This window comes from Thamnophis elegans, chromosome 11, assembly GCF_009769535.1.
Source record: "Thamnophis elegans isolate rThaEle1 chromosome 11, rThaEle1.pri, whole genome shotgun sequence".
Lineage (NCBI taxonomy): Eukaryota > Metazoa > Chordata > Lepidosauria > Squamata > Colubridae > Thamnophis > Thamnophis elegans.
In genome coordinates, this window is record NC_045551.1 from 65,503,658 (window position 1) to 65,523,912 (window position 20,255).

Here is a 20,255-nt window from a genome sequence, read left to right on the forward strand (position 1 = left end):
AAGAACTGCATTAACTTAACAACTGCAATTGTGGCAAGGAAGGTCATAAAATAGGGAAAAATTCACTTAACAACTGTTGGCCAAGCAAAACAGTAGACAAATAAGTTTTGTCCCATTTTATGAGCTGTCATAAATGAATCACTGCGGTTAAGTTAGTAACACAGTTGCTGAGTGAATCTGACTGCTCCATTGACTGGTCAGAAGATCGCAAAATAGGATCACTTGACCTTGGGACACCGCAACAGTCATAAATAGGAGCAAGTTGCTCAGCATGAGAATGCTACGATGGTCACAAGGATGAAACATGGTCAAAAGTCACTTTCTCCAGTGCTGTTGTGACTTCAATTGGTCACTACACAAATAATTGTAAGTCAAGTGTTGTTCAGCCTTTCCCCTCAGATTCACCATTATTTCTTCAAAAGCCAGCTGGTTTTCTCCAAATGGATGCACAATGATCACAGCTTAGATTAAGCTAAAGACAAACTTCATCCAAACTTGGTTAAAGTGGCTACATCCATGCTGCTTTGAAAGCAATTCCCTTCCTCTAGGATTCCTTTTAACCTCCTGGACCTGGGACTTTCTGTTGGTTTCCCACCCAGAATTTGGTTTCTAAGATTTGTTCCGATTATCTAAGTGCTGAACTCCTGTCGAAGGGTATATTTATGTTTAAAATACCAGCTAAGCTTCCATTTTAAAGTTTTACAAAAGAGTACAGGACAGTTTTAATGAAGACCTTAAAGAAGATTTCCCAGTCCTGGGAAAGTAGGGAAGTGGGAGAAAGACACTCAAAATAGCCCCACCTTCATAAGGAAAAGAGAGAAACTGAAGCACCCCATAACAATCCTGCATTTCTTGCCATGCCTGTTTCTTGACCTGGATTACCCCAAAGGACGAAAAGATTTCTAAGCACCAGATGAATTAAAGATGAAGTATTAAAATTGTAGAAGGGAAAAGTCTGCTCTACTACACTTTATTGAAATAGGCTATACTAACAGAAACTTGCAGGTCTGATCTTGTTGACCTTGTCCCTTTTTATATTCCAGGGAATCAGGGAGGACTTTGCTTGAGTCCCTTCTAAATGTATTTATTTATTACAAAATGTATTTGCTGCCTACCTTGTGTCCTACAACACTCCCTCCATCTCTCGTTCCCCCTCTCTCTCCGTTTTCTCCATCTCTCTCCCTCCCTCTCTTCCTCTCTCTCCCTCCCTCCCTCTCCCTCTCTTTCTGCCTTTCTCTGTCTCCCTCCCTCTCTCTCCATTCTCTCTTTCTCTTTGTCTTACTCTTTGTCTTTCTGTCTCCCTCCCCCTCTCTCCCTCTCCCTCTGTCTTTCTCTGTCTCCCTCCCTCTCTCTCCATTCTCTCTTTTTCTTTGTCTTACTCTTTGTCTTTCTCTGTCTCCTTCCCTCTCTCTGTCTCCCTCCCTCCCCCTCTCTCTTTCTGTCTTTCTCTGTCTCTCTCTCTCTCCCTCCCTCTCCCCCTCTCTCTTTCTCTTTGTTTTCTCTTTGTCTTCCTCTGTCTCCCTCCCTCTCTCTCTGTCTTTCTCTGTCTCTCTCCCTCCCTCTCTTCCTCTCTCTCCCTCCCTCCCTCTCCCTCTCTTTTTGTCTTTCTCTCCCTCCCTCCCTCTCACTCCATTCTCTCTTTCTCTTTGTCTTACTCTTTGTCTTTCTCTATCTCCCTCCCCATCTCTCCCTCTGTCTTTCTCTGTCTCCCTCCCTCCCTCTTTCTGTCTTTCTCTGTCTCTCTCTCTCCCTCCCTCTCCCTCTCTCTCTCTTTGTCTTTGTCTTTATCTTTGTCTTCCTCTGTCTCCCTCCCTCTCTCTCTGTCTTTCTCTGTCTCTCTCCCTCCCTCTCTCCCTCCCTCTCCCTCTCTGCCTTTCTCTGCCTGTCTGTCTCCCTCTCCCTCTCTGTCTCTCTCCCTCCCTCTCCCTCCCTCCTCTCTCTTGATAGAATTATTTATTGGCCAAGTGTGAATGAAATTTGTCTTCCGTGCATAAGCTCTCAGTGTACACAAAAGCTACAAGCGATAAATCATGACAGCAACAGCCTTTAGACTTAAATACCACTTCACAGTGCTTTTACAGCCCTCTCTAAATGCTTTATAGAGTCAGCCTCTTGCCCTCAACAATGTGGATCCTCATTTGACCCACCTCGGAAGGATGGAAGGCTGAGTCAATCAGTGAGGATTGAACTCCTGGCTGTCAGCAGAATTAGCCTGCGTTCTAACCACTGAACAACCACGGCTCTTAATAAATCATGATCATAGTCATCATAAAAAATACATTCATCATAAATCATAAGGTACAAAACTCTTACCAACATTAAAACCCACCCCTATATCCTTTCCAGGATTTCCAGAATGCTTGGGCCTTCTCTGCTTATTTGCATGTTTCTAATAATTTGCATTTTTTTCCCTGTATCCTTTTTAAAGAGAAAGGGATGTGGTGGTTCAGTGGCTAAGAAGCTGAGCTTGTCAATCAGGTATGTTGGCAGTTCGGCAGTTCGAACCCCTAGCGCTGCATAAGGAGCTCCTGTTACTTGTCCCAGCTTCTGCCAACTTAGCAGTTCGAAAGCACGTAAAAATGCAAGTAGAAAAATAGGAACCACCTTTAGTGGGAAGGTAACATTGTTTGGTGTGCCTTCGGTGTTTAGTCATACCAGCCACATGAGCACGGAGATGTCTTCGGACAGCGCTGGCTCTTCAGCTTTGAAACAGAGATGAGCACCGCCCCCTAGAGTCAGGCACGACTAACACATATGTGCGAGGGGAACCTTTTTAGCTTTACTTTTAAAGTGGAATTGTTTCGTCCTTCAGCATCCCACCTCTTCACTTCTTCATCATTTGTTCCGCAGTGTTGAAAACTCACTAGCAGTTTTCCTCCCCTCCCCGCTTTCTCCCTTTTATGCCATATTGCAGAAAGCAGTCCTGAAGTATTGATTATCATACATTACTGAAGTATTGATTATCATACATTACAAGCCGCTTACCACAATATTAGCCTCTCGCGTTGACTTGCTGCATGCTGGGAGACCAGGGAAAAGTTTTTTATTTTTAAAAAAGGTAGTTTTAGAGGAACGGTGGGATTTCTCTCCCTGTTTTAACTGTTACAAGAAGAAAGGAGACACTCTCACAAGCTCCAGCGCCAATTAGCACTGCCCATGGCTAAATTAGCATTGATGAGAAATCGGGATCCATTCAAAAGGCAGAAATAAATGCGTAAGCGTCCCCACAGCTCTGTTTGATAAAAAGTTATACCATGTACGGGCTCTGGGAAGTCGGGAGGGGGGAAGGGAGGTGGGGTTATAGGGGGGAGGGGGGAAATATAATATGTGCCAGATTTTAAAGTAACATGATTGCACTTGTATACTGTTGCTTTTTTAAATTTTAGTATAAAAATAAGAAGCTGAATATATCGATAGATAGTAGAAATATACCGAAGCGAGGAGCAGAGGGAAAGAAGAGGGAGGGGTAGAGAGGGTGGGAGAGAGGATTGGAAGGAGGGTGAGATGGAAGGGAGGGGGAGAAAGGAACGTTAGAGGGGAAGGGGAAGTAGGAGAGGGGAATGTTGGAGGGGAGAAAGGAAAGTTGGAGGGGGGAGAAAGAAAGGGTGTATGGAGGGTTGAAGTGGTATATTGGTTTTGTATTTTGGGGAGTACAAGGATGGCTGTGTCTATTGCCCAATGTTATATGGCCCCAATCATGCACAGTATATATGTGACTGTATGAAATGAAAATGAAAAAATGAAAATAAAACATTTGAATTGAAAAAAAAAAGAAGAAAGGAGAAACTCTCACAAGCTCCAGCTCCACTTAGCACTGCCCATGGCTAAATTAGCATTGATGAGAAATCGGGATCCATTCAAAAGGCAGAAATAAATGTGTAAGCGCCCCCACAGCTCTCGTTGCCTTGCAAAAAACTGGGTCGGAAGAGCGATATGCTCGGTTGCTCTTGATCAGAATCCAAGCTCACCTGCCTCCAGATGAAAATAAAGCCTGAGCAGTTCAAGTGTGCACAACGAACGGCAATAGCCATGGGGTTTGTCTCCGTCTCTGGAGGCAGGGAGGTAAACAACCAGAAGTGCTGTGTGCACATTAGGGAGAACCGTTCCAAATATAGATCAGAGAAATTAGCCACCAGGAAGAGTGGTGGGGTGGAGGAGAAAGAAAGAAACCAAGTCACCGAGGATGCAGCTCAGCTGGTACATCGGAGCGATGAAATGCAGAACGAGGAAAGCAGAGAAGCTTTATACATAACAGTGATGGTGAAGCTTTTTGGAACTGAGCTGGCCAAACTGGATTGCACATGTCCATGCGCTTGGGTGCATGTCGTCCCCTGACCCCCGGAGCCCCGGAAACTCAAAGATCAGCTGGTCTTCTGGTTTCTGGTGTCTTTGGGCATGCTGGGACACCAGAGACCCAAAGGGTTTCTGGGTTTCTGGCACTCCAGAAGAGCATCTGGCAATGGTGTGCATGCCAAGAGAGGGGTAGGTGCACCAGCCAGCTGGTATTCGGGTTTAGGAGGCTCCAGAAGAGCCACTGGCAATGGGTATGTGCATGTGCCCACAGAGAGGGTTCTGCCTGCCACCTCTGGCACACATGCCATAGGTTCTCCATCAAGGATGTGTTGTGGCCCAGCAGGTGCTGTTGGAGCTGCCACCAGACTCCAACAGCGAGGGGCCCTCTGAGTCGGCTCTGGAGGATGTGGAGGACCCTGGACAGGGTTCCGACTCTGAGCAGGGCGCAGAGAGGCTGGTTGGCCACCAGGAGGCACCTGAGCCTTGGACCAGTGGGGAGGAGACAAGGGAGAGTGATCCAGAAGCCAGCAGTGAGTTGTTCCGGGATGCACACCATCAAAGAGCTACTAGGCAGCCAGGAACAATTATGCAATTACAGGAGGTGATTGTACTCAGCTGGTGGTCATTAGGCTCCTCTCCAGACTATAAAAAGGTTACTTGTGCACACGCTCCTGTTTGTAGAAGTCAACACAGAATTGAATGTCGGGGAACTTTGTGTGAGCTTGGCAGGCTGGATTGCTGCCAAGCCTTATCTGTGTTTATTGCTGCCCAAGCTTGTCTGTGCTGGGTTGCTGCCAAGGACCTGTTTGTCTGTTAATTAAATGCCATAATTTATCTCTGGCTCGGAGTGTGCTTTGGTGTGGAACGAGGGGGGTCAGAACAGGGATATATAAGATACTGTGCCACTGTAGGAAGTCAGCATCCACCCCTCTCCTGGAAAAATGAGACATTTTAGGCAATATTAAAAGGGCAGAATATTTCCCCTAAAAGGGAGGGAGAAATTCAGCCTCTCTCCACCTCTGTCAATGGGTCATAAAGGCCTGGGCCAGTCTATTCTACATAACAAAGATCTACCCCCTTCAGGTGGAGCCATAGTAGAAATTGCCCAAAGCCCTCTACCCATCTCACCACATGGCACCTGGGAAGATGACATCACCCAGCAAGACTCAACCAAGCCTGTGAGTCAGGACCGCCTACAGAGTTGCTGTCAGATCCCTAAAAGTGATACTGCCATTCAATTGGGAGGAGGGGAGCCTCGGAGTTAAATCATTAGCTACATCTGAAACAACTGAGTTTTTACAACTTTACAACTGGTTTCCTGTCACCGGGAGACTGAAGGTCCCAACATCTCTGGAGGGATGTTTATGGTAGCCATGTGGGATATATTACTTTGATGTCTAACTAGAGATAGCCATGGGAACGTGTGCTTTATTGACTCCCAGGGCAGAAGAGTTAAGGAAGCATCTTCACACTTGTGTATTGGTCAGAATCTGCATACAAAGGGGAGGAGTCATTATCAGTTTAATCCCATTTGCATGGCCTAAAGGTTTTCAGATGCTGCTTTGCTTCTAATGGTTTCCATCCTGCTTGATTAAAGGTTCCTTTTGAAATAATCCGTTTCAAGAGTCTTTACTTTATGAAGTTAGGAGAAGAGCCATTACAGTTGCCCCTACATGACCCCATGGGAGACTGACAACCAATCAGAATACTAGCTCAAATTCAAAAGCCCAGAGAGGGCATATAACCAGGGCACTCTCTTCCCTTCCCCCCCCCCCACAGGACCTCAAGCCATGTGGTCCTGTCCACCATTAAAACCATCTTTCCAAGCAGTCTCCATGTTTCCAGTGTCTTTCTCTCCACTTGGAACTGAAGCCAGATGGACATTTCTTACTAACTACAGGGAAATAAGCATAATTGGCCTGAGGAATATTGAAAAATGTACCAGATTAGACAGAGTTGGAAGGGACCTTGGAGGTCTTCTAGTCCAACCCCCTGCCTAGGAAGGAAACCCTATGCCACTTCAGACAAATGGCTATCCAACATCTTCTTAAAGACTTCCAGAGTTGGAGCATTCACAACTTCTGGAGGCAAGTTGTGCCACTGATTAATTGTTCTAACTATCAGGAAATTTCTCCTTAGTTCTAAGTTGCTTCTCTCCTTGATTAATTTCCAACCATTGCTTCTTGTTCTACCCTCAGGTGCCCTGGAGAATAGCTTGACTCCCTCTTCTTTGTGGCAACCCCTGAGATATTGGAAGACTGCTATCATGTCTCCCCTGGTCCTTCTTTTCATTAAACTAAACATACAGAGTTCCTGCAAAAAAACAAACTTACATGGAATTAGGAAACATGGAATTCAGTTTCAGAAAATGGGTGAGACCAAGGAGCCAACTGCTTAGATACTTTGAACTTGGAGCAACAAAGATGATTAAAGGCCTGGTAACTAAAACATATAGAGAATATTTGCAGGAACTGGGTTTAGCTAGAGAGAAAAAAAGACTTGTGGGGGCATGATAGCAGTGTTCCAATATTTAAGGGGCTGCAGTAATGAAGAGGCAGTCTTTTTCCAATTGTTTTCCAAAGCACCAGAAGGCTGAGCAAGAAACAATGGATGGAAACTAAGCAAGGAGAGATGCAACCTAAAACTAATTTCCTAACAGGGAGAACAATTAACCAGTGGAACCTCTTGCCTTCAGAAGTTGTGGGTGCCTTTGGAGGTTTTGAAGAAGAAACTGGTCAGCCACTTGTCTGAAATGTTATGGGGTCTCCTGCTTGAGCTGCGGGTTGGACTAGAAGACCTCCAAGGTCCCCTCCAAGTCCCTATTCTGTATGTATGTAAATATTATGGTTCACAGCTGCTTTTGAATGCAAACCCTGTGATGTGAAGGATCCATAAATATCTATTGCTTAAATAATTGTGTAAAAGGAAGGAAAAGAAAGTTGGCGTTCATATGAAATAAATATATTTTAAAAGCCAAGACTCTCCTTTCCCCTTTTCACTCATTCATTAAAATGAATTACATCTTTTGAATTTGTTATAGTTTACAGTTTTATTTTAAAAAATTCATATTACACTTACTGCATTTCCTGACATTTATATTTTGTTAAGAGCTTAATGTGATTTTTGGAGTTTTTGAAATGATATACTGTACTCCATTACTTACAATTAATTAGTGTTGTGCTGGGAAAAAATGAATTTTATGTGATGCTTGTAAATTCCATGTTCATATGTATAACTTGTGTTATTTTTTATCTTCTCTTTTTCTTTTTCCTTCGTTTTTCATATATTTTCCCATAAAATGTTTAATGAAATATGTATTTTTTTTCAAAAAAGCTGACTTCACACAAAAGACCTTGTACCATGATTTAGTGTGGAGTGTTTATGTGTTTATGTATGTGTTTCTGAACTGTTTTCCTGTTATGAGAACATACCATATGTCTTGTGCTTATGAGTTATCAATTTGTTGTTTCTATGTACACTGAGAGCTTAGGCACCAGAGACAAGCACACTTGCCCCCACCCCAAAAAAAATCAATTCAATTCTACTCTACTCTACCCTACCCTACTCTAATCTAATCTATATTCTTCTCTACTCTACTCTACTCTATTCTAGTGTCTATTCTATTCTATTCTATTATATTCTACTCTACTCTACTCTACTCTAGTGTATATTCTACTCTACTCTAGTGTATATTCTATTCTATTCTATTCTATTCTATTCTATTCTATTCTATTCCTATTCTACCCCACCCTATCCTACTCTAATGCATATTCTACTCTACTCTACTCTACTCTACTCTAGTGTATATTCTACTCTACTCTACTCTACTCTACTCTACTCTACTCTACTCTACTCTACACTACACTACACTACTCCACTCTACTCTAGTGCATATTCTATTCTATTCTATTCTACTCTACTCTACTCTACTCTAGTGTATATTCTACTCTACTCTACTCTAGTGTATATTCTATTCTATTCTATTCTATTCTATCCTACTTTAATGCATATTCTACTCTACTCTACTCTATATTCTATTCTATTTTATTCTAGTCTAGTCTACTCTACTCTAATGTATATTCTACTCTACTCTACTCTAGTGTATATTCTATTCTATTCTACTCTACTGTATTCTAATGTATATTCTACTCTACTCTACTCTACTCTACTCTACTCTACTCTAATCTACACTACTCTACTCCACTCTACTCTAGTGCATATTCTATTCTATTCTATTCTATTCTACTCTACTCTACTCTATTCTACTCTACTCTATTCTCATCCTGTCTTCAAACATCAGTTAAATGATGTTTAAATGCTGACAGAAACTTCCCATTATATTACTATGGATCCTGGCATAATGTATATTCACAATTTAAATGTATTTCCTTTAATCACAGGCCTTTATTCCTCATTGGTAATTGTCTCAAGATTGATTCAAGTATATGAAGGAAAAAGGGATTCTCACCGACCACTTTTCTCTCTTGAATGCTTTTCTTGGTCTGTATTCGTTTCACTTACAAGGTTAGATTCAACTTTTAAAGTTTAGTCCCCATTATTATAATAAATATGCCACTTTTGAATATCTCTCACGAGTCATGAACTTTGCATATGCCAAATTTTGTGAATTATTCATTGGAATCCAAACTTAACTGGGACAGAAATACGTAAGAGAGAAAGGTAGAAATCAAAAGATGGAATGGATGTCTTGGCTGCAGTTTGGCAAGATATAAGGGTATATTTTGAACTGGCATTTCTTCATTTCAAACATCTCCAATTGGACATTTTGGACAGTTCTTCTGTGAAACTTGAGCAATGTATCCATAAAGACATGGCTCTCATTTTAATGCTGCAGGGTCCCCAGCTTAAACAATGTATTTGTGAACCAAAAACAATCTTTAGAATAGAATAACAGAGTTGGAAGGAATCTTGGAAGTCTTCTAGCCCAACCCACTGCCTAGGCAGGAAACCATACACCACTTCAGACAAATAGTTATCCAACATCTTCTTAAAAACTTCCAGTGTTGGAACATTCACAACTTCTGTAGACAAGTTGTTCCACTGGTTAATTGTTCTGTCAGGAAATTTATCCTCAGTTCTAAATTGCTTCTCTCTTTGACTAGTTTCCAGTATTGGAGCATTCACAACTTCTGGAGGCAAGTTGTTCCACTGATTAATTAATTAATGTCAGGAAATTTGTCCTTAGTTCTTTGTTGCTTCTCTCCTTGATTAGTTTCCACCTATTGCTTCTTGTCCTGCCATTCAGGTGCTTTGGAGAATAGTTTGACTCCCTCTTCTTTGTGGCAGACACTGAGATATTGGAAGACTGATATCATGTCTCCCCCAGTTCTTCTTTTCATTAAACTAGACATACCTAGACATACCTAACTAGACAATCCTTGCTATGATTCAGTTCTATGAATAATCAACCAAAGTTTTTGGTCCAAGGTGATGGTTGATATCTCCTATTTGTTGCAAAAGCTATAGGAAATCCTTAAAATCAATATTAAAAATGCATTAAAAAGTGCCTTGTTTTTCAGAAGTAGAGTATGGAGTGAAAGCACTCATTACTATAAGATATTTATAACCTTGGTAGAAGATAAATTGATGGGTGTTCTGACATGCCCTAAGGGCAATTGATGTACCAAGGGTTCAAAATTGTGAACCCACAGAATAACAGAGTTGGAATGGATCTTAGAGGTCTTTTAGCCCACCCACCCCTTCTAAAGTAGGAACCCTATACCATATCAGACAAATGCCTTTCTCATCTCTTCTTAAAAACCTCCAGTGATGGATGTCTATGGAGATTCTCAGTCATCCAAATCTTGGTTGTCCCAAAGGTGCTTTATAAAGAGGCAACTGGACTTTCTGTTTTTTCTTTGAAGTTTCACTTCTCACCTAAGAAATTCTTCAGCTCTGAAGAAGAACTGAAGAAGCCTCCTCAGTGAGAAGCAAAACATCCACAAGGAAAAACCAGAAAGTCCAGTTGCCTCTTGAAAAAGCACTTTGGGGACTCCAGTGATGGAGGTACCAACATCTTCTGAAGGCAATCTGGTCCCACTGATTAATTGTTCTTATCATCAGGAAATTTCTCCTTAGTTCTATACAATACAATAGCAGAGTTGGAAGGGACCTTGGAGGTCTTCTAGTCCAACCCCCTGCCTAGGCGGGAAACCCATACCATTTCAGACAAATGGCTATCCAACATCTTCTTAAAGACTTCCAGTATTGGGGCATTCACAACTTCTGGAGGCAAGCTGTTCCACTGATTAATTGTTCTAACTGTCAGGAAATTTCTCCTCAGTTCTAAATTGCTTCTCTCCTTGATTAGTTTCCACCCATTGCTTCTTGCCCTACCCTCAGGTACTTTGGAGAATAGCTTGACTCCCTCTTCTTTGTGACAACCCCTGAGATATTGGAAGACTGCTATCATGTCTCCCCTAGTCCTTCTTTTCATTAAACTAGACATACCCAGTTCCTGCAACCGTTCTTCATATGTTTTAACCTCCAGTCCCCTAATCCTCTTCGTTGCTCTTCTCTGCACTCTTTCTAGAGTCTTCACATCTTTTTTACATTGTGGCGATCTAGGTTGATTCTCTCCTTTATTAGTTTCCATCCATTGTTTTTTGTCCTATCTTCAGGTGCTTTGTAGAATATGTTGACCCCCTTGGATTTCTCTGTAACTACATAAGTCCTGAGAGTGAATAAGGTTAATTTTGGTGTGTTGTGAATAGGTTGGTATACTGTTCTCCCACACCTATCTTCCGCCTACTCTTACTCTCAAAATGACACTATAGAGCACTGCACACCAAGACAACTAGACACAAGGACAGTTTTTCCGCAACGCCATCAGTCTGCTAAACAAATAATTCCCTCACCACTGTCAAACTATTCACTAAAGCTGCATTACTATTGCTATTAGTCTTCTCATCGTTCCTATCACCCATCTCCTCCCACTTATAACTGCAGGACTGCAACTTTGTTGCTTGTATCCTTATGATTGATATTGATATTGATATTAATTGTTTCCTGATTGCTTATTTGTACCCTATGACTAGCATTAAGTGTTGTACCTTATGATGAATGTATCTTTTGTATGTACCTTTTGATTCTTGACGAATGTATCTTGTCTTTTAATGTACACTGAGAGTATATGAACCAAAGACAAATTCCTTATGTATCCAATCACATTTGGCCAATAAAGAATTCTATTCTATTCTGCCTCCCCCAAGCCTTGGTCTCACTCACTTTTCCTGTGCCCACTTCAATCAGTTGCTATAGTTGTCAAGTTGGCATAAGCACTCCTCTGCTATGAGTTCTATTCTATTCTATTCTATTCTTCTAAAACACTCCTTCACCATTACTGCTGGTTCCCTTTGCACTCACTTCGCTCTGTCGCATGCGTGCCTCATGTTGCTTTCACGTGCACAGTTGCCTATAAATTGTCCTGCGCATGCGCAGAACATTATAAAATGTCTAAAAAACATGCCAACAATGGCATGGGTAATCGGGCAACTGGTTCAGGGGCGTGGTGAGCCTGCCGTCCCTACCAGTTCGGCAGGGGTGGGTTTCTCGCCCCGTTCCAACCGGTCGGTTGGAACGGGGCCGGCAGCATCCTCGTGCACGCGCGCGGTGCGCGCACGCCTACTAGCATCTGTGCGATGCTCCAGCTGCTCCTGGAGGATCACGCAGGCGCTGTATGCGTCCTGCGCATGCGTGGAAGCGCAGAACTCGTCAAAACTGGGTAAGGAGCGCCAGCGCGCGGGTGGGCCCTTCGCCGTTCCCGGAAGTTACTTACTTCCAGGTTCGTCGACCACCGGTTCGCAGGGACCGCCGCGAACCGGTTGAAACCACCCCTGCAGTTCAATGTCCCAGTCACAATTTCCACTACTGGTTTGCCTGAACTAGTGCAAACTGCTAGCAACCCACCTCTGTACCTCATGAATCTTGATGAATGTATCTTGTCTTTTATGTACACTGAGAGCATCTCAGACAAATTCCTTGTGTGTCCAATCACACCTGGCCAATAAAGAATTCTATTCTATTCTGCCTCCCCCAAGCCTTGGTCTCGCTCACTTTTCCTGTGCCCACTTCAATCAGTTGCTATAGTTGTCAAGTGGCATAAGCACTCCTCTGCTATGAGTTTTTTTGTTTTTTTTAATAAGAACAATCAACGGAAGTGTTTCATCTGTGGTGGAATTAATCTTCATCCTTAATTACGATTGATCTTGACATAAATAAACAAATTGAGTTCTCTCTCTGCGGAAACTCTGTTATGTAACACAAAGGTCTGGAATCTGCATATTTACACTGGCCTAGGTGCTTTTTGTTATTCAGTTACAGAAAGCAATTAGGAGGCTTAGATTAGAGAACTGATTAGCAATAAATCTAGAATATGACGGCTTTTTAAAAAATTTTTTGCTGAAGACGGGAGAAATTAAATTGTGCAAAGCTTTCAACTCTAGTTAGTATTGGCATGAGACATGTTGGTAAATGAGGTGAGAAATGTCCACAATCTCACATTCATTAATAGAGAAAAGACCAGTGTGTTGATTTCCAACACAATCGGGCATGATATTGGAAAGTGTTTTCTCCTGTCTGTTACATATTCAACTAGCTGGATACCCATGCTTTGCGATGAAACTACGTGATCGGGCAATGCAGGAGAAATCCGCTTAACTCCTCTTCAATCTATTGTCTCAGTGGTGGTTGAAACACATAAGGGAATATTTCTCCTGCCATCTTGAGTCTGGAAATAGTTCCATAGGTGGATGGCATAGATATGTTGGTGAGGTACCGACATTTAGTACTCTAAGGAGCCCTGTACTGCTTCTGAGTGAAGGAGTGGAATGTCTGGCAGGTTGAACTGAGGTAACGGAATGTGAAGCAGTCAGAACAGAGTTCTTTTCAGGTGGGGAGGGGGAGTAGAATGTCTAACTCCTTAGCATCAAAGCATCTTAATATAAGGCAACTGGCAGTTGGAACAAAGTTCTTTTCAGGTGGGAAGGGGGAGTAGAATGTCTAACTCCTTAGCATCAAAGCATCTTAATATAAGGCAACTGGCAGTTGGAACAAAGTTCTTTTCAGGTGGGAAGGGGGAGTAGAATTCCTTAGCATCAGAGTGAGTTAATTACTGTATAAGAATACCAATTATCTGATGCTCATTTTGATAAATCCTTCCTTAGCAAGCACCTAGAGCCAAAGAGAAACATACATGCCAAATGTCAAGTTTGTAGGCTTTATGGTTCTGGAGATTTCATGATGAGTGAGTGGTATCTGGCATATATATATGTGTGTGTGTGTGTGTGTGTGTGTGTGTGTGGTGTGAGAGAGAGAGAGAGAGAGAGAGAGAGAGGAGGAGAGAGAGAGAGAGAGAGAGAGATGTTTCTATTGCATATGATAAGTCTTTTCACACCTGTTCCATAAGGACTCCTAAAGCAGAGGCCTTATCTTACCTTTTGAACAGGTTACCTTTAAGGACTCCAAATATTAATTGCTTCTACAGCAACTATCATCAATTAGGATTTCACACACACAAAAAAAGACTAAAATATTATCAGGGAACCATTGAGGATGAAGAGAGCTCATCTCTCAGGACAGTTACAGCAGCTTTTGAAGCCATGGCAGAAATCTGGAAAATGACTGAGTTTTTTTTAAATAGAAAGAGGTCCATTGATTGTCAGTGCTTTTAAAGGATAGCAATAGCAATAGCATTTAGACTTATATACCACTTCACAGTGCTTTCCAACCCTCTCTAAGTGGTTCATAGAGTCAGCCTATTGCCCCCAAACAATCTGGATCCTCATTTTACCCACCTCGGAAGGATGGAACGCTGAGTCAACCTTGAGCCGGTCAGGATCAAAGTAATCGAACTGCTGGCAGTGGGCAGAGTTACCTGCAATACTGCATTCTAAGCACTGTAACATTACAATCCATCCTTCCTTCCTTCCTTCCTTCCTTCCTTCCTTCCTTCCTTCCTTCCTTCCCACTTAGCAATAGCTCTTCGACTTATCTACCGCTTCCCATTGTTTTTCAATCCTCTCTGGATGGCGCAGAGGTGGCGCAGTGGTTAAATGCAGCACTGCAGGCTACTGCTAGATCAGCAGGTCAGCGGTTCAAATCTCACCGGCTCAGGGTTGACTCAGCCTTCCATCCTTCCGAGGTAGGTAAAATGAGGACCCAGATTGTTGGGGGCAATAGCTGACTCTCTGTAAACCGCTTAGAGAGGCCTGAAAGGCCTATGAAGCGGTATATAAGTCTACTGCTATTGCTATTGCTATTGCTCTAAGGAGTTTACAGAGTCAGCATCTTGCCCCCCAACCATCTGGAGTCTCGTTTTACCTACCTCGGAAGGATGGAAGGCTGAGTCAACCCTGAGCCGGTCAGGATCAAAGTAATCGAACTGCTAGCAGTGGGCAGAGTTTACCTGCAATACTGCATTCTAAGCACTGTGACATTACCTTCCTTCCTTCCTTCCTTCCTTCCTTCCTTCCTTCCTTCCCACTTAGCAATAGCTCTTAGACTTATGTACCGCTTCATAGTGCTTTTCAATCCTCTCTAAGGCGTTTACAGAGTCAGCATCTTGCCCCCAACAATCTGGAGTCTCATTTACCCACCTCGGAAGGATGGAAAGCTGACTCAACCTTGAGCCTGGTGAGATTCAAACCACCAAATTGCAGGCAGCTGGCAGGCAGCAGAATTCGCCCGCAGTACTGCACTCTAAGCCCTGTGCCGCCACAGCTGTTCAATCCCCCATAGCCATGTCAGTCACATGGACACTACTGTGACTTCAGAGGGAAGTGAAGTCAGTCTTACTATTTGTGATAGTGCTTTGTAAGTGTTTTGTGCAGGGCATAAACTTTATGCACAGAAAGCCCGGAACAAAAGAGCTGCTTTGGTAGAAAAGATAGGGGAGTATTTCCTCCTTATACACTTATTATCCTGGGAAAGGACCAGACATGAATTTTAAAGAAAAAAAACCAGATAATGTTTGAGGGCAGATAATGAGTGAGTAGGCATACATAAAATGGTTAGATAAGTCTTCATGTTCACTGCTTCAAATCAGATATTTATTAAGGGTCACAGACCATGATGCTGCCAATGTTGTTATCCATTCAGTCATGTCGGACTCTTGAAGTGTCAGAGCTTCCATCATTCAGTTGAGCTTTGCATTTTCTAGCTGTCAATCTGCCATGAACTATGGGGGGATGGAGCTGGTCAGGAGGGGGAAAGGCTAACTAACTAAGAGCCATGGTGGCACAGTGGTTAGAATGCAGTTCTGCAGCCTACTTCTGATGACTGCCGGCTGCCTGCAGTTTGGCGGTTCGATTCTCCCTGGCTCAAGATTGACTTCCATCCTTCCAAAATCAATAAAATGAGGAGCCAGATTGTTGGGGGCCATAGGCTGACTCTGTAAACCGCTTAGAGAGGGCTGTAAAGCACTGTGAAGTGGTATATGTCTTATTGCTACTTATCACACCTTCCAGAGACATAATTTCAAGGTCAAAACACTGGGAATAGAATATAATAGCTCACTAACCAGCCTGCCATTGAAGGGACAGTTCCCAAAACAACTTATTCAAATGTAATAGGAGAACGAGGGCCTAGCAAGGAGGAGGAACTGGATGGGGACAACTTAACTGGGAAAGGTCAGCGTGCGAACTTCAGTTCTGGTTTTTCTGTATTGTAATCTACTTGGCCTTCAGTAAAGTAAATCTTTCACACTGAGTAGAGTGAAGGTCATTCTTACTTAGCAGCCATTGGGGCAGGACTGACATGACAATTCTATGGGCCAGGTCTCCCCAAATCTGCTCTTGCCTCGTTCTATGCTTTGGCTGGTGTTAACTTTGATGGCATCAACATACCTTCATTCTTTTTTTTTTAGCACAAATTATCCCCTTTCCCCATATGTTTCACCAACTTCTCCCTAAATTTGTGGATGAGAATTATAATTCATTAGCTCTGACATTCAGTACGAACACTTTTCCAGAAAGAGCTTGAGGGGAAATATGGCATACATTATTTGGTAGACTTAATTCTGCTCCATCAGAGCTGAAATGACAATGTACAAGTGTAGCTCATATGGAAAAAGATCAGAGACATTCATCCATTAAAGAACCTCTGCATGTAAACATACTTTTAATATGTACACCAACTCAAAATTATCCCTTTATGATCAAAATATTCCAAATGATTCTTTCAGACATGCATGTGGTTTTTTTTTCAACCCCTTCTAGCTGTCTAGATAGAGTGCAGAGAAGAGCAACAAAGATGATTAGGAGGCTGGAGGCTAAAACGTATGAAGGACAGTTGCAGGAATTGGGTATATCTAGTTCAATGAAATGAAGGGGTAGGGGAGACAGGATAGCAACCTTCCAAGATTTGAGGGGCTGTCACAAACAAGAGGGAGTCAACCTCTTATCCAAAGCACCAGAAGGCAAAACAAGAACCAATGGATGGAAACTAATCATGGAGAGAACCAACCTAAAACTAAGGAAAAACTTCCTGAGAGTGTGAGGATAATTAATGTTGGAACAACTGTGCCTCCAGAAATTGTGCTTTTACAATTTTTAGGAAGAGACTGGACAGCCACTTGTCTGAAATGGTAGAGGGTCTCCTGCTTGAGCAGGGATTGGACTAGAAGGCTCCCAAGGATCTTCTCCAATTCTGTTATTCTGTTATTCATTCTCTCACCCCGGTTTTCAGGAAGTAACAGAAAGAAACAAGGAATGCCTCTTTCAAATAAATAATTAGCAATAGCCCTTAGACTATATACCGCTTTACAATGCTTTATGGTTTATACCAGTGGTAGTCAACCTGGTCTATCGCCCACTTGTGGGCGTTCCAGCTTTCATGGTGGGCGGTAGGGGTTTTGTCCGATACTGAAGCACTTTCCTTTTTAAAATTTAATTTACTTAAAAAAAATCATAGCATTATTTAAATTTTCATAAGGTTTTCATAAAATCACCATTACTGTGGAACTGGTGGGCGGTTAGAAAATTTTACTACTAACAGAGATACAAAAGTGGGCGGTAGGTATAAAAAGGTTGACTAGCCTGGTTTATACAGAGTCAGCATATCGCCCCCAACAATCTGGGTCCTCTTTTACCATCTCGGAAGGATGGAAGGCTGAGTCAACCTTGAGCCTGGTGGGATTTGAACTGCCAAATTGCAGGCAGCCGGCAGTCAGCAGAAGTAGCCTGTAGTACTTGCCCTCTAACCACTGCACCACCGCGGCTCATATAAATAAATGTGGTCAAATAAATAAATGTGGCAAATAAACACTTGAAAAAATAAATGTGGAGAATAATTACTTAGAAATAGATGCTACCGTGTTTTCCCAAAAATAAGACCTCCCTGGATAATAAGCTCAATTGGGCTTTTGAGCGCATGTGCTAAAATAACCCACTGAAAATACCCCCCCTGAAAATACTACTCCAAATAAGCCTTCCCGAAAATATTTAGATGTATGCGTAGCTGGTCCCCTACATTTCCTCTGATTAGGGTTAGGGAGACAGAGCTGGAAACCAAATAAGATGCCAAAAGGAACCCCATCTTGCTCCATGGACCCCAAAATTATAAGACCTCCCTGAAAATAAGGCCAAGCACTTATTTCGGGGTTCAAAAAATATAAGTCAAGGTCTTATTTTTGGGAAAACACGGTAGTCAGGTTTGTTCACATTTAGGATCCTACACAATTCATTGTTTAAGTGTCCAAGTTACATTTAACATGCCAATGCAGAAATCCATATAAAAGTAGAAAAAGGGTATTTTTTTACCTGAAAATTTTCCTTCCTTACAGCGGGCCGGTCCACAGATCCCAACAATGGGTCTTTGGCCTCTCCCTTGCTGTTCTGGAGGAAAATTGGATCTGTGAGTTAAAAGAAGGAACATGTGCTTCGATCCAGCCCAACCACCCTTTTCATTGATCATTATTATTAAATTACAACAGTCATTCTTAAGCAAACTGATAAATTAAGCCTTGCTCCATATACCACACGGATCTTGAACCTATTTGAAACCTGGAAACAGTTTGCGTATTTAATGTTTGAAAGGTGGCTATTTAATTTATAACACGGATGTCAAACTCCGGTGTCACATGCCGTCATGCGACTATCACAAAATGTTCCCCCGTTGCAGAGCTGGGATGGATGTGACCTGTATATGAAGCATTTGGCACGAGCTGCCAGTTTGACACCCCTGGTTTATAAGGTAGTTTTTGAATGTCAGCAGTTCATTTAGCGACCATTCGACATTACAGCGGCACTGGAAAAGGGGCTTATGACCATTTCACACTTAAAGCCACTGTAGCATCTCCATGGTGATGTGATCCAAACCCAGACACTTGGCAATGGGCTCATGTTTACGATGGGATCAGGGGGTCCCCTTTTGTAAATTTTTGACAAGCAAAGTCAACAGGAAAGTCAGGTTCATTTAACAACCGTGTTACTAACTTAACAACTCAGTGATTCACTTAACAACTGTGTCAAAAAGATTGTAAAATAGGGCAAAATTCACTTAGCAACTATCTCACTTAGGAACCCAATTTTCTTTTGACTCAGTTGTGGTTCTAAGTCAATGGGTACCTGTATTTATTTATTCATTAAATCTGTTTGATGCCCATCTTGTCATAAGGCAACTCATGGCGGCTTACAACATTCAAACAAAACCTTAAATATATGTATAAATCTATAAAATCACACTAAACATAAAATAAACATTTGTGAATATCTGTGAAGATTCTCAGTCATCCAGGTCATGATTAAGGTTTAAGGTTTATTATTTATAGGCCGCCCTTTTCCCTGAGGGGACTCAGGGCGGCTTACAATTTATAGGGAGGGGAATACAAAACAATAAGACATAAACAATACATAAATTAAAATAGAACACAACATTCATTCATCATTTGGGTGGGGACGGATTACAATCTTTATCCCCAGGCCTGACGGGATAGCCAGATCTTGAGGGCTGTGCGAAAGGTCTGGATGGTGGTGAGGGTACTAATCTCCACGGGGAGATCGTTCCAAAGGGTCGGAGCTACTACTGAAAAGGCTCTCCTCCGCGTAGTTGCCAGTCGACACTGACTGGTGGATGGAACTCGGAGGAGGCCTAATCTGTGTGATCTAATAGGTCGTGAGGAGGTAATTGGCAGGAGGCGGTCTCTCAAGTACTCAGATCCACTACCATGGAGAGCTTTATGGGTGGTAAGTAGCACCTTGAAGTGCACCCGGAGATCAACAGGTAGCCAGTGCAGCTCACGGAGGATCGGTGTTATGTGGGCGAACCGTGGGGCACCCACAATCACTCGCGCGGCTGCATTCTGGACTAGCTGAAGTCGCCGGATGCTCTTCAAGGGCAGCCCCATGTAGAGCTGATTATGATTGTTCAAATAGTGTTTTTTTTCCAAGAGGCAAGTGAAACTTTCTGGTTTTTCTTTGAAGACGTTTCTCTTCTCATCCAAGAAGCTTATTTAGTTGTGGATGAAGAAGCTGAAGAAGATTCTTGGATGAGAAGCGAAATGTCTTCCAAACCCCCCCCCAAAAAAAAACAGAAAGTCCCCTTGCCTCTTGAAGAAAAAGCATCTTTGGATCAACATTTGGGACAATTTCACAGTTTTGCTCAAATGTTCTTAGCTTCTTAGTTTACTTCACCGAGTTGTAACTTTGGCAATGCAAAATTAAAATTCCACTATGCTTAGAAACTTTTCAATACACAGATCGGCTTTTTGTTTCCAGATTTCAAACTGAGACATGCCTTCGTTTCATGTTAGAACAAAAACCTTCCAACCCATTACAATTTTGTAATTCAAAGATTTCTCAATACGTGTTTCAGTATAAAATTCGGTGGCTGTTTCAGTAGGCTCAATACCAGCAAAAGACAGATCAAAAGAAACACCTGGAATTCCATTTATTTCATCCTCCACTCTCCTCATCCCAGCCCCACTGGCTAAAAATGATAACCTC

At 42.4% G+C, this 20,255-nt stretch overlaps 1 protein-coding gene across 4 annotated transcripts in view; it reads right to left on the minus strand.

The window, feature by feature from the left end:
- Positions 1-20,255, minus strand: part of PCDH17 (protocadherin 17) — a 224,317-nt gene that overhangs the window by 7,565 nt on the left and 196,497 nt on the right. For 3 of the 4 annotated variants that reach the window (XM_032226887.1, XM_032226886.1, XM_032226888.1), the window contains one exon: positions 18,072-18,146. In XM_032226887.1, coding sequence (XP_032082778.1) covers positions 18,072-18,146 — 75 coding nt within the window. Of the gene's footprint in view, positions 1-18,071; positions 18,147-20,255 lie in introns of those variants that run through there. The other variant, XM_032226889.1, reaches the window with a different exon arrangement.